Here is a 14,839-nt window from a genome sequence, read left to right as displayed (position 1 = left end):
TGAACCGCTTAAGAAACTGAAACATAAGAACTAAAGTCTGTGCATGTGCTGATTTTACCTCAGAGTTATCTACATGGAGTTACCTCTGAACTTTCAGCCCCTGGTTTCATCTGATCTTTCCCCGCTACACTGAATAACACATTTTGTTAATTTTGAATTTCAAAATGTCTCAAGTGGCATGTTCAGTGGTTTAAGTTAAACGGTGATCCTGACCCTTCCCCTCAGGTTCCTGGGCTGAGCCAGCAAAATATCATACTGAGACAGGGTGGGACCAATGTTCCCTCTAAGCTGTGGAATCTTCTGAGCAAAAATTCTACTTTGTGAGCTCCTGGCATTAAAGCTGTGAGCAAACAATTTGGCTACTGCATAAATTAGTTTGCTCTGGACCCATCCTTCCTGAGCTAAGACAAAAATGTGTGAGCCGGAGGCTAAAAAACTGTGAGCTAGCTCACACTAACTCAGCTTAGAGGGAACACTGGGTGGGACAGCTAGAGATCTTCAGGAAAGAAGAAAACAGGCCCCTAGGGCTGCTCAGTCAGAAAGGCAAATAGAAATGGAGGGGAAATCTTGCCTTAAAGGGAAGGGGATTGTCATATAAGCCTATGCTTTCCTTCAAGCCAGATGATAATTTAAAAAGCAAAACTTCAGACAGATTTTTAAAAAGTATAAATTCTGTACTAAGCGATCAGCTGTAATTTTCTGCTCAGGAGGTTCTGTTTAATCCCATCTAAGTCATATGTTTTCAAGTCTGCTCAGTAAAAAGAACTTGGGCTTGGGTACAGCCAGTCAAAGCAGAGGAAAGGCTTAACATACAGAAGAAAAAAGGTCTTCCAAGGAACCATAACAAACCCACTGACCACAGCATTTTACTGGAGCAATTTCTCTCAAAAGAAATCTCATTCACTATGACCTTCCTTTTTCAGTACAGGAGTTTTATTTTTCTCTCTGGTACCCAATGCTATCTAAACACGAGTTTTCTTCTGCACCCAAATCTACCCCAGTTGATATTTGCACCACTCATGAAATTGTGAGAAAGTTTTCCCCCACACTAATTATAAGAAGTGCCAAAACTTACTGAAGCGTTTTGAATACACTGGTCACAAGTCTTCCCAGAGAAAGCACCACATGCTAGAAGAGAACAAAACCTAATGTGAAATATTATTGGTTGTATAGTAAACTGTCCTGAAAGCACAAAAAGTGGTGGGATGGAGAGCTCAATTTGAATAAATATCCAAAGCTTCATTTATCTTTTAGGGTCCCGTCCCCCCGGCAGAACTGTATGCAATCTCTTAGGTCATCCAAACAAAACTTATCAGGTAAACATGACACAAGCTTACTCAGAGCTATCTATTCTGTCCCTCCCCCATGCCAACCCCTGCTCAGAGATGGCAGCAAGATCTCCTAAGACCACCCCTCATCCTGTTAAAAATGGGGTGCTGGACTAAATCGACCTTCGGTCTGATGCAATAGGGTTCATTCTATTCATCACATTTCTAACTTGCCCTTCCTCCAAGGATCTCAAGAGTGGCACACAGATGGATCTCTCTTCCCCATTTTATCCCCATAACTATTCTGTGAAGTAGATTCGTCTGAAAGAGTGATTGGTCCAATTGTCCCCCAGCAAGCTTTATGGCAGGTACGGAATTTGAGCCCAGAGCCTAATTTGATACCAACCACTATATCTCATGGGCTCTCTGTCTTATGTTCCCCTTAAAAGGGAACCCAATAGCTTCATAGCAATCTATATTTAGTTATTACCAGTTAATATAGAATACAGTATACAATATAATTAAGAGAGAATTCAAATATATCTTCAGCAGCATGCACACACACAGACATGACAAATTATTAGAACAACATGAACACTGTACCTTTGGCATCTATATTGCCAAAATTTTGCTAAACATCCTTGGCCAACTGTCAATGAAACAGTAACTAAGAGACCTTTCGGTCAAAATTCCTTTGGCCATATGCTACCCGAAAAAAACAGACAGCCATGTATACTAGATTTAGACTATAAACTTTAACGAATTTGGGCAACTACTGTTTGAGTTGTAGTTGTTGTTTTTTTGAAGCAAATCAGAATATACAACCTCAGACACCAGGCCACTGTGTATTCATACAGGGAGCACTCTTCCTAAATTAAAATCAGCGTGTATGTTGGAGAGGCCTAAAACAACCCCGCATATTTGAAAATAGGCCTAACAATAATATAGCAAAACATTTTGACCCGCTCTCATTGACTAGAGTCGGGCAAATAGGATGAACAGGTTTCACAACTAGATAATCCCATACCTACAGATGAACAGATAGAGGAGTTTTGCAGGAGCCAGTGGGGAAGGCAAAACACGGCAGGAACTGGGCAATTACATCCAATTATGCTTCTGAGTTTCCAGACTGGGCAAAAAGACTGCTATCATTCAAAAGGGAGAATAGGCAGACAGAAGGATGCCTCATTATGGCTAACTCATGAAGGCAATGCTTCCCTCCACTGTGCCAAGAAGTCAAGCTAAGCGAGGCAAAAACAGGCATCCATCTCCCTCAAAGGGCATCCATTCCCATCCACGGCCACCCATGCCCAAATGGTGTAAAGAAGAGCAGCAGCAGCAGCTTAAGGCTCTAAGCATGCTTCTCCCTTTGGCGATATTGTGCTCACAACAGTCTTGCGAGGTAGGGTAGACTAAGTGAGAGAACGACTACCCCAAACTCGTCGTCCTTCCGGGCCGACTCGAGCTCTGAATCTGGGCCTCTCAGAGGGTTGCCAGGTCACCCCTGACCACCGGCGGGGGATGGGGGGGTGTAGGGTGGCCAGATCCTGATTAGGAAACTCCTGGAGATTTGGGGATGGAGCCTGGGGAAGACAGGGACCTCAGTGGGGTACCATGCCACAGAGTCCACCTTCCAAAGGATTTTCTCCAGGGGAACTGGCCAGGCCTCCGTAGTCTGGAGATGAGGTGTAATTCCTTTGGTCCCACCTGGAGGCTGGCATCCCTCACCACGCCTAGTCCGACACTCTCTCAGCGGCAAGACCCGCGCCCCTCCCTTTACCTTGCCCGACTGGTCCCGGAGCAGCGGTGGGCGCTGGCTGCGCGGTGTCATCCTCCGTAGTTGCCGAGCAGCTCCACAGCAAGAGGAAAGCGGGAAGGCACAGGACCCAAGGCCGCCACAGCGCGGCCTCCATCTTGCCCCGCGGCTGACCTGCGCCGCCTTGTCAACTTTGGTGCTTCGCTTCCCCCGTCACTAGACTCAAGGAACCGCTCGTCGGCTCGCGCAGGCGCACTCGGAACAGAACGACTCGTCAGCCGCCTCAGAGCGACCAACCGCGTAGCTTGTTCCTTCTTGCCCCACCCCCTTCCCCTTAAAAGGGGGGCGTTTCTGTAAGAGACCCCGCCCCCTTCGCCGTCCTTTCTATCTTCTCCTTCGGCAACTGAAACGCTCAACTTTCTGCCCGCCTTCCTTCCGAATCCGGTCGCAGAAGACGGCAGTGGCCGGTGTGGAGTTTAACTCGTGCTCCACGTGCAGTTGTTGCGTTTTGTTTGGCGTACTCACACCACACTGTTTCTCTTGTTGGCTATGTTTTTAGATGACGTGGTAGTGGCCTGCATAGAAGTCCGGATGCTAAAAGTTGACATCCAAAGTCTCCTGCTAAACCAATTGCAACAACCTTGCCTTGGATCCACCTATTACCGATGATAGCTAAATGGAACCATCCTGATCTGTGGCAGTAGCCTTCTTCATACAGGAAACAACATTGGGATGCTGCTTCCTTCACGCCTTGTTTTCAAACTTTCCGTAGGCATTTGATGCAACACCATTGGGAACCAGCCAACCTGGTGTAGTGGTGGTGAAGAGCTGCAAACTCTAGCCTGGGGAAGTGGGTTTGATTCCCCACTCCTCCCCCTGAAGCCTGTTGAGTGATCTGTCAGAACTCTCTCAGCCCCACTAACCTCACAAGGTGCCTGTTCTGGGGAGAGGATGGGAAGGAGATTGTAAGGTGCTTCCAGACTCCTTAAGGTAGAGAAAAGCGGGTTATAACAACCAACTCTTCTTCTTCATTATAGTGGCCTAAAGCAAGATGTCATAAAGAGTATTGCAGTATGAGCTGTAAAAGACCAGCCTCTCCAAAATAATTTTCCCTTCTGGGGGGAAATCTAGCCCCCCCCCCTAATCATCTCTAAAAATTGAATTCCCCACCCATATCCCCTCAACTGCTCTCCAAAAACATTCCTATTTTTGTATTGTATGCTGGTCTTCAGAGCTGCAGTGGCTCAAGTGGTTAAGATGCTGAACTGCAGGCTGTGGAAGGTCAGTAGTTCAGCAGTTCGAGACCTGGGTGCCACATGATGGAGTGAGCTCCCATCTCTAGTTCCAGCTCCTGCCAACCTAGCAGTTCGAAAGCAAGAAATTGCAAGTAGATAAATAGGTGCCACTAAAGTGGGAAGGTAACAGCGTTCAGTGCGCCTTGGTGTTTGGTCATGCCGGCCACATGACCACGGAAACGTCTTCAGACAGCGCTGGCTCTTCGGCTTTGAAACGGAGATAGCACCGCAACCCTAGAGTCGAACTCGACTGGCTTTCAAGCAAGGGAACCTTTACCTTTTATGCTGCTCTTAAGAACATAATAAAAAACCTAAACTAAACTTCCCAATTTTTCCTCATTGTTCAGGGACCACTACTTGAGTATTCTTGGTGAGAGCTGTCAGCTGGGGAGGTGGGATATGACTAATCCCATTAGAATGGTTTATGACCTTTCAGAAATGTTTTATAATCAATGAAAATGTACGTATAGGATAGGCTTTGCAGATTTTTTTGCCTTACTTTCCCTCACGGGAATTGCAAAATGGCTTACGTAGCAAGAGAGAGAAACAGCAGAGTTGTTTGAAGGTAGAAAAGCAGGGAGATGAGGCTAGGTTTCTGTGCCTTTTTTAAAAAATGAGACAAATAGATACGAATACATAAAAGGATGAAACAAGCCAACCACAGTTTAAATGCTGTGGAAGCAGGCCCGTAGCTACAGTGGGGCATCTCAGGGCTGCACCCCCTGACTTACCACCCAGGCCTCCTGACTTCCCATCCAGCCGGTTTATTTTATTTTTGCACGCACCACAGCCATGCTGAGCCAAGTTTTCGTCCTGCCTTACCTGCCGGCAGTGTACCTCTGGCTGGCTGTGGGTGAGGCATGCCACAGGGTACATCTGCTCCCTCCTCCAGCCTTATCTCTCTCCTGTCACTTTTAAAAAACTTTTACTCTCCTATTGCTCCTGACACAGTGCCCCCCAACTTACTTAAATGCCCCTTGAAGTAAATAAATCCTGGCTACGGCCCTGTGTGGAAGCTGAAGGGCCAGTCCAGAGTGTGTTTTCTGGAAATCAAACTGAGAGTAAACTATTTCCATTTCACTAGTATCTTGGTTCAGATCCTATGCAAATGAGCCTCAGTCCTCCTCAGGTTCCTACCCATGATTAGCAAGACACTATATATATTTTTTCCAGTTCGTGGAGTCCGACTCCTGACTTGTACGAAAAGTACAAAAACATAAGTATTCCAGGCCAGATGTTATGGCAAACTCCAGTTTATTGTAAAACTGGAAATAATAATCTTTCCATGAGCAAAAGGAGGATGGAGCATGTGGGCCCAAGGATCTCCCAGAAAACAAATCACAACTTGCTGTTGTATCCAAACCAAATTTATTTCTGTTTTCATCCTTAAATATGCTATTTGTTTCAAGTACACTGCAGTAGCACTGAACTATTCTGGAACTGAGAACCACAAGGGTAAAAAAGAAGTCTGATAAAGGGCCAATATGAAAAACCTAATGTAAACTTATAATTTACAAAGATACATGTATTTATTAGAAAGACAGTGAAAAACAAATAAGGGCCCAATGAAAGCCTCATTACAAAGTTCAAGTGGCCTGAACACAAAGTTTTTAATACTGGCCCTTTATCAGGTTTCTTTCTTACCCTTGTGGTTCTTGATTCCAGTTTTTGGTCCGTCTGTTTTCCGCTCCCTGTGTCTTACTATTCTGAAATTGCCCAGTGCATAACATTCTAAATTGATATTAATGTTTAAAACAACTTCTAGAAATAAACCACAGGTATACAAGCCTTTTTAAATTAAAAATACATACTTCCAATTACATAAAAATGTTTACCATAACTAAGCATTACTAAAAGCAAAAACTGGAATTCTACAAATCTGACCTAGTATTTTTCCCTATGCAAATACAGGCAAAGGTAAGTTGTTTGACAGAAGTGATGAAATTTACATATACAACTGTGTGCTACAAAACTGCTGCATTTGTACAAGCTAAACAAGGAAAAATTCAAAAGTTTCAAATCAAACCCAAATTCAAATCCAGCAACCTTTGCAACTACAATCAGGAACACAACTTTAAAAGAAATATTGTTAGGATATACCTTTAATTAGAGAACAATGAGCAACAAATACATTTGGCCTGCATTTTACAGAATCAATAAGAAACCTGAATTACCCCAAACATAAGAATGAGAACTAAAGCTACTTTTTCAAAAATGCAAAGATGTAGAGCTGGATCCTGTAACAAGAGGTTTTAATACAGAATAAATAGATGTGGAAGTAGTACCCAGTCAATGGAAGTATACCCATCCTTTTAAAGCACTTTTCAGTATTCATGTTTAGAGGTTTCAATACATTGGCCACAATCCAGCCAGCTCCTTCATGGGACACAAATTCTGTAAATAAATAAATATCCCATGAACTGAAGTAGGAAAAGACCAAATGATTATTCCACCTTTTGTCAGCAAGGCCAGCCTCAAACTTTCAAGTGGTCATTTAAAGCAAGCTGAATGCACGTGCATTATGAATCTGACATAACACAAATACAAAAGTACCCAAAACGTCAAAGAAGCACTGAACCAAAATAAAATTTCTCAGGGGTTCAGATTTAAAATAAGGGCTGAACACCAACATAGAGTCCTTCACAGAAATTCAGTTTAGAAACCTTTTCCAGATCTCTGTCCATCATTTCTGTTTCTTACTCTTGCTCCTCTGAAACAAAAGGAACAACTTGAAGGGCAAGCCAGTTAAGAAAGGTGTTTATACGTGTTAACAGAAAATTCTCCCTTTGAAATGGGTTCTTCGTGAGCATTAGCTTCACTGTGTGTGCATATAAAGTGCCATTGGGTCCCAACTGACTTAAGGCGTCCCCATAGGGTTTTCAAGGCAAGAGACTTCAGAGGCAGTTTGCCAGTACCTGCCTCTGGGTAGTGACCCTGGAGTTCCTTGGTAGTCTCCCATCCAAATACTAACCAGGGCCAACCTGCTTAGCTTCCAAGATCTAGTGAGATCAGGCTGGCCTCAGCCCTCCAGGTCAGGGCATTTGCTTCACTAAAGAATAAATTAGCCCAACAAATTCAGACGGTCAAGTCTTGCTTTGGTGGAAACACCTGGAAGTTCCACAGCATGTCCAGAAGCATTTGTGAAAGCCATTCTCTTTAACAAGAAATCACACCTCTTGTTTCACATAGCTTATTACTAAAGGAATCCTTTCACATTCTCATACAAGAATGTTTTTTTTCCTTATATGAAAGGCATCAAACCCATCAATTTGGCAATTTATGACTAAGAAGGGTGAGGTTACAGATTTAAAAACGCTACTTTGTATGCAAACTTTAATATATGAAGTCCAGTGTTGAAACAAATTTCCAAACACTGCATTTGATAATAGTCTCTTCAATAATATTTATACAAAAGATACTCTAAAAGGTTACTATAAGGTTAGAAGTGATTTGGAAAAGGCTATCAAGAGTCCATTTTTTAAATATCCCTTAAAAAATAATCCTTATTCACTACCAGTCTAAATTTCGAGACTAAAAAGCATTCTAGAAATGATACAGCAGCTTTATATAACCCTGAGGCTATTTGGATTTCTTCTATTTTAATGTATAATTTTTAAAACCGTAAATGGATTTTTGGTCACTTACTAAGTTTGAATAAAATCTGGAGAAAAATACAGCTTTAAGGAAATGTTTTATAAAGAATAAATACTTTCCTATGAAATGCAGACTACATTATTGCCACGAATCCAAGAACTAAACTATAAGGTATGCTTCTTCTAAATTTCCAGTCTTTCTACCAAGAGAAGGATCCATTTGACAGCACAATTCTGTAACATTCACTAGTAGTTTTTATATATGCACAAAGGGAAAGCAAGAGTTGGAATAAGAGTGAAATTGTACTGCTATGAAGACTGACGGAATGGGAAAATGCAAGCGCTTAACACACAGTTTCTGTTCCAGTAACACAAAAGAAACTAAATGGTTCGATCACTGTTCCCTGTATAAGTAGTAGAGGTAACACAGGCACAAAGTTTATAATTCTCAAACATAAAATAGCTATCATTGAAGCATATTATTAAAATCCCTGGGATGGATCCAAAGGTATTGTTCTATAGTGTTAAAGCACTTCTGTTGGTTGTGGAGGCAGAGTACAATTTGTGCAGATTCTCCTCTCCCATTGCTGTCCCATCCTTTGTACCCCATGCTATTTGTCAGAGTCCCTAAGTCCCACAAGCAAAACTGGGAGAAGGGAGGGGCAGTAAAGGCAGCAAAGCCCCATTCTGCAAGCCCTGCTCAGCTTGAAGGTTGGACTAACCAGAAGTGCCTAAAAATTCACAAGTCTGATTTACAAACATCAGCAGCCAGAGTTTTCAGTAGTACAACTCAAGGAAGAAACTGGCTAGAAATACATAAAAGTAAAAATATCCCTATTTTTAAGTTACCCTTGAACTTAAATACCACCAACTTTGATGAGACTTACAAGACTTGCAAGTGACTTATGAGCAGAACTGCTAATATTTTGGCTTACTCCATTCTTCCCTGTAGTAAACCCAAAGAAAGCAGCTTTAAAAACTACCAGTTAAAATGCCAGTCCTGTTCACATGCCACTTATACATTATTTTTAGAAGTCTCCCGGATAGTGAGAGGGGAGTCACCTGATCTGTAGTGCTTCATTATGAAACAGCAAAAAGGTGTTTGGTGTTTCCAACTTCTTCTTTTTTTAAGAGGTATGTGTAACCACAGGGATGTCAATTTCAATGGCAGAATGGCGGGATCGTGCAGAATATGGTTGGGAAGCATAGCTATGTACACTGGGCGCATGGGAATACAGGGGCTGCCAGAAAGGGGACGGCAGTGTTTTGCATGCACAATACCAGAGGAATAAGAGAATGGCTGTGAAGAGCAAGCCTCCTGCACTGGCAATAGCGATGAACACAGAAATGTCAAAGGAGAAAACAGGCTCGTATTTTTTGTTCATTTCCTGGTTATGGAAGATGACCCAGATAGATGGACCCAAACAAATGACACATGCAAGGAGAAAGAAGAGGCCGGCCACAAGATGGCAACCTGCGCTGTTTATGAGACATCTGGCTTGCTTGATGTTTGGCACAGATGAGATGAAGGCTGTGTTACACATGCCAATCAAACAGAGAAACAGAGCCAACACCGTAGTTAACATGCTTATGGGAAGAGTAAACTGGAGGATGCGCAAATCCAACTGATCCACAGCTGTATACCACTCAGTGTCATAAATCACACAGTCTTTGCTTCCGTCAAAACGAACACACTTAATCCAGAGTCCAGTGTAAACCGTCACATTCTTTTCGTTTTTGTTAAAGGTGCATAGTCGCATTTGTCTCCAGTTGGGAAGCAGGGCGGCAGCGATAAGTCCTGATAAGGCAGCTGTTCCAGAAAGGAAAGCCAGGACTGTTGCAGCATGAACGTCACGGCAACCCATGTCTAGCCAATGAAGATGCTTCCTAGGGAAGAAAATGTTACCAAGTGAATAACTCCTATTTCACAATAAGTAAAGAGGAAATTATCTCTACTACAGTTCTACAAATTAATCCAGAATAATACCTGAAATCATCCTTTAAATAACTTGTTTGCCATGTATGGCTCAGTTCTTCTAAAGTACTGCACTGCACTGGATTCTGATTCAATTGTCATTTTTTAAAAAATAATCGTTTTTTGAAAGATCATATCATTTGGTAGATATAAAACAGCAGGCATTTCTTGGTATAGCAGTATAATCTGGCAACCTTGTTCTAATCTCTTACTGAGTCTTCAGTCACTGAAGTCAGGACTTGCTTGTAAGTGATGCTTGTGGTAGAATGTGCTGTCAAGACCCAGCTGACTCATGGCGGCCCTGTAGGGTTTCCAAGGCAAGGGATGTTCAGAGGTGGTTTGCCACTGCCTGCCTCTGCATCATGACCCCGGTATTCCTTGGAGGTCTCCCATCCAAATACTAGACAGGACTGACCCCACTTAGCTTCTAAAATATGATGAGGTCGGGCTAGCCTGGGCTATCCAGGTCAGGGCATAAGTGATGCTAGGAATACCTAAAACATTTCCAAGAATGCCAGTGGTAAATAAAATCCTCTCCATTATATCCCAAATAGTTTTAAATAGTTTCAGTCCAACTGAATTAGGAACAGTGATCTTATATTAAAAGTTCTTATAATACAGCAAACATTTAGACATGAATGTGATGAAGGACAGAGGCTTGGAACATGTTTTTAGGCCAGAATGTCACTACTTGTAGCAAAAGCAAATGAAAAGGTTACAGTAATCAAAACCTTCTTAAACTATTACATTGTGTGAGTTTATCTGCCACCCCCATCCCCAACACCGATCTTATTTAGCTAAGAGAATACATTCCTTTTTGTTCTTATAAATTTAGAGTTCTGGATACCAGAACTTGCATGGTGATGTGGATATAGCTTTTACTGTACATGTTAAAGCAATATCGAATGTATTTTTAAATAACATTTTTTATCTGCGAAGCAGGATTCAAACCAACTTACAAATCTAAAAAACAATCTAAAATCTCATTACAACAGCAGAACAGCTCCTCTAGGATGGCAGACATATATTCCAGCCAGATACTTTAACTCAGGAAAGTTCTTAGACTGTCAAAAGCTCACCTACACAGTTTGTAATTAGATCAAGAAGGGCAGTCATGTTTGTCTCTAACAGTAGAAAAGAGCAGGAGTCCAGTAGCACCTTGAAAAATAACAAAATATGTGGCAGGGTATGAGCATCTGAAGAAGTGAGTAGTGACTCACAAAAGCTCCTACCTTGCCGCATATTTTGTTAGTCTTTAAGATGCTACTGGACTCTTGCTCTTTTCTACTGCTACAGTTTGGAATTATGCAACTTCCTGGGCCTCTGGAGCTGCTTTCTAGGTTTAAGTGGGGTGGTAGTGGCTGAGCTAGTGGAACAGATCAGCCCTTGATGAAATGTTCTCTCCTGACACACAAATGTTTTTCATATTTCCCAAAGTAAAGATCACATTAAACTTTACAAAGTATCCATAAGCACTAGAGAGGGAAAGGTCTGGGGAGAAAATAAAATTCAGGGGGGAAATGGGGTCGTCCCCCCAAGAACTTTTTTCAAAATTTCTGATTTTAAAAAATTAGAAAATTGGAGGAACACACAAAATGCTCCCCATCCTATGAAAGATGTTCTTTTTGAGAATTCTCCCCCCCCCCATACCTTCAAAATTTCTGGAATTTTTTAACCTCTAGTAAGCACCTGCTTGTCACCTAAAGTGCATAATAAATTTCTGACTTTTGACAGTCACATTAGATGCAGCTTGTTACTTCCTGGGACAAGCTATTTTTATTTTTTTTAATGAGAATGCAAACTTACCAAGCAGGGTAATCAAGTCACGAACAACTACTACTTGCAGAAGAAAAACTCTAGATCTAAGGGAAAAAAGAACATTTGGAGTTAAGTGCCATGTTTTGAGTCATTCATTAATATTTAACTCTAAACATTTTATCCTATGCTGTTAATATTCAACATTTTAATGAAGCAGCCAAAACTTACTTTTGTTATCATAATCTCCTGCAGACAGTCCTTTTCATTGACTGGAGAGTTTCAAAAAGGAAATCCTTGTCTACCACCTTATCATGCTTTCATACAAACACCTATCTCCTCACATGTCCTATGAATAATACAGGTACATATGAAGCTACCTTATATCATCTAGTGGCTCTGCAGAGGCTCAGGTAGAGAAGGATTGATCCTGGCAACAGCTACCTGAGGCTTGTTACACATGCAAAAGAATACAACAGGGGGAAAAAAGGCACAGCACTGAGATGTTAAATAGATCTCTATTTTATTGTTGTACACTGCCCTGAGCCCTATTTTACAGAGGAGGGCAGTTTAAAAACCTAAATAAACAAATAAATTGTGCCACTTCAAAATGTAAGTGGGAGATTACATTTTTTTAAAAAAATCCCCTACATTAGAATAAAAATAGAAGTTTATTTATTACTAGGAATAAGGCCCATTGTGGAAATAAATACAACTAGCTCTAGAAAGAGGCTCTGGGCGGGTGCCCTGGCCTTGGGCACTCAATGTCAATTTCCTGTGGTGACCTCAGCAGTGTATAATGACACAGAGTCCACTGTTTTCTCCAGGGGAACTGACCTCTGCCATCTGGAGAGCAGTTTAAATTCTGAGTATCTCCAGCCCTCACCTGGAGATTGGCAACAATGGTTCCCCAGGAGGAAAAATACAGTCTTTCTCCATAGTGGGGACTAAAGCAGCATACATCATTCTCTTCTCCCCCTTTTGATGAATGTTGAGTGTTAATTTCACAGATTAGAATTGTTGACGTGTAAACCAATATTACTCACACAGCACACTTAGAAAACGCGGTCACGTGAAACGGTAGCATATGCAAATTCAATTTGCGTACATCTTTATTATTTGTTGAAGACATATGACTCACTGCAAAATAGCAGTCTAAATATATTTTCATAATACTATATCACGGCTGTTTTCATCATTATTTGCATCCTTCCCGTGATCTCTCTGTTGTTTCTACAAACCTCCAGGTGAAACCTGGAGACCTCCTGGCATTATAACAGATCTCCCAGCTATAGAGATCAGTTCTAGTTGGGAAATTCCTGGAGATTTGGGGGTGGAGTCTTGGGAAGGTGAGGTTTAGGGACTTGGGGAGGGACGCAATCTCAACAGGGTATAATGCCATAGAGTTCACCCTCCAAAGCACCCATTTTCTCCAGGGGAACTAATCTCTGTCATCTGGAGAGCAGTTGTAATTCTGGGCGATCTCCAGCCCCAAACTGGAGGTTGACAACGCTAGTTCCCCTGGAGAAAATGGCTGCTTTAGAGGGTGGACTCTATGGCATTATACCCCTCAGAGGTCCCTCCCCTCCTCTAACCCTACCCTTCCTAGTCTCCACCCCCCGAAACTCTAGGAATTTCCTAATGTGGAGGTAACCCTATCTCCTTCCTATCCAACAGCCAACCTACCTTCATCTGCCCCTTAGTCTTTCCCTTTCCCCTTCGCTGGTTGCCTCTGCATAGGAAAACTGTGGCCTAGTTGTGTGGTGCCGGCCACTGGGCAAGGCCCACTTGTATGGCAGGGAACCCTCACATGGTAGGCACCTCACTTTCCCCTCTATCTTCCTCCCCACACTTTCTTCTTTCCGCCCTCCTGGCAACCTCCATATCCTCTCCCCTTTCCCTGCTGTATTCTCTCCCCCCCCCCAGTCATTCACAAGCCTACCTTTTATCTGTCTCCCATCTTCAGATATATTTATCATTTATTTACTTCATATATCTTGCACCTTTCTCCACAGTGGGGACCAAAGCAACTTATATTATTCTGAAGTAGGTCTGAAAGAATGTAACTGGCCTAAAATCATCCAATGAGCTTCCACAGCAAAATGAAATTTGAACCTGGATCTCCCAGACTCTACTCTAAAACTCTAACTTCTACACTGCACTGGCTTTCATAGGGTGGCTGCTGTTGAAGAGTAGCAAGCAGTCATACCTAGTTGGGTTATGAAAGCTGGGTGATAGTAAGTCACCCAGAGGCTGCTTCCAGGCCTAAGGTTGCCAATTTCTAGGTGGGACCTAGAGATCTCTTATAATTACAACTGAACTCCAGATGACAGATATCTGTCCACCTGGGGAAAATAACTGCTTTGGAGGGTGGACTCTGACATTTTTTTCAGCAGAGGCCTCTCCCCTCCTCAAACTGTGCCCTCCTCAGACTCTACCACAAAATTTCCAGTAATTTCCCAACCTGGATCTGGCCACCCTAGTCAGGCCTGGTCCCCAGCTGCCCTCCCTCAAAGGCCAAAATAGGCCTGGAAAGGGCTCTTCTCCTCCCTCTTGCTTTTACTGACAGTGGTTGCCTAGCAACAGCCACTGAGGGGATCTGTTGCTTAAAGCTACAGGTGCTCCTTTAATCATTTCCGGCTTTTTAAATCAGCCCAATTTTTAAAATATTTCACATTTTTCTGCAAACCGGGTACCCTTTTCAGGTTAGTAGAAAGATCTGTCTTGCCCATTCATAGCTCCAGTCACTGGATTTAAGTCCCCAAATTTTGGCCGATTTCGCTATTAGAATATAAAAGATATGGGTCATCCTTGCACTAACCCTGAGAAGATATACCAGTTCTACAGAGCAGAAAAAGAGCTATAGATATTTTCTTCAGGCTACTCATGGGATCTAAAGCTGGGCTGAAATCTGAACCCAAGCTTTCCTTTGTCTAAAGCTAGCATGAGCTCAATAATATTGGCTTGGAAAGGCAATTCTCACGCAAGGCAACTTCTATGGACAATAGGGATGCCATCATCCCCTAGTCATAGTTGCCTCACTTCACCTCACCATGAGGTAGCTTTATACTTCTCTCTAAGCATCAAAACAGACAATGTTAAATACATCAAGAAGTTTTAACTTCTGTTCCTCACTTATCTGTGTTGTAGGAGAATTGCAAGTGTGAACAAGCCTAAGTACGAAACACTCTACTGCC

At 42.4% G+C, this 14,839-nt stretch overlaps 2 protein-coding genes across 3 annotated transcripts in view; both read right to left on the bottom strand.

The window, feature by feature from the left end:
* The window catches only part of LOC107114720 (pituitary tumor-transforming gene 1 protein-interacting protein-like), a 31,191-nt gene extending 27,924 nt beyond the window's left edge, over nucleotides 1-3,267 (bottom strand). The window contains exons 1-2 of the mRNA XM_015416308.1: nucleotides 3,049-3,267; nucleotides 1,076-1,128 (exon numbers count right to left, since the gene is read on the bottom strand). Coding sequence (XP_015271794.1) covers nucleotides 1,076-1,128; nucleotides 3,049-3,181 — 186 coding nt within the window. The 5' untranslated portion in view covers nucleotides 3,182-3,267. The remainder of the gene's footprint in view (nucleotides 1-1,075; nucleotides 1,129-3,048) is intronic.
* A 5,701-nt stretch (nucleotides 3,268-8,968) lies between these two features.
* The window catches only part of CLDN12 (claudin 12), a 7,427-nt gene continuing 1,556 nt past the window's right edge, over nucleotides 8,969-14,839 (bottom strand). For both annotated transcript variants that reach the window (XM_015416309.1, XM_015416310.1), the window contains exons 2-3: nucleotides 11,694-11,749; nucleotides 8,969-9,799 (exon numbers count right to left, since the gene is read on the bottom strand). In XM_015416309.1, the coding sequence (XP_015271795.1) occupies nucleotides 9,040-9,777 (738 nt within the window). In that variant the 5' untranslated portion in view covers nucleotides 9,778-9,799; nucleotides 11,694-11,749 and the 3' untranslated portion in view covers nucleotides 8,969-9,039. The remainder of the gene's footprint in view (nucleotides 9,800-11,693; nucleotides 11,750-14,839) is intronic.

The sequence above is a fragment of the Gekko japonicus genome, unplaced genomic scaffold, assembly GCF_001447785.1.
Source record: "Gekko japonicus isolate JY-2015 unplaced genomic scaffold, Gekko_japonicus_V1.1 scaffold721, whole genome shotgun sequence".
NCBI lineage: Eukaryota > Metazoa > Chordata > Lepidosauria > Squamata > Gekkonidae > Gekko > Gekko japonicus.
The sequence above is the reverse complement of the archived record's forward strand: the minus strand, read 5'-3'. Positions and strand labels throughout refer to the sequence as shown.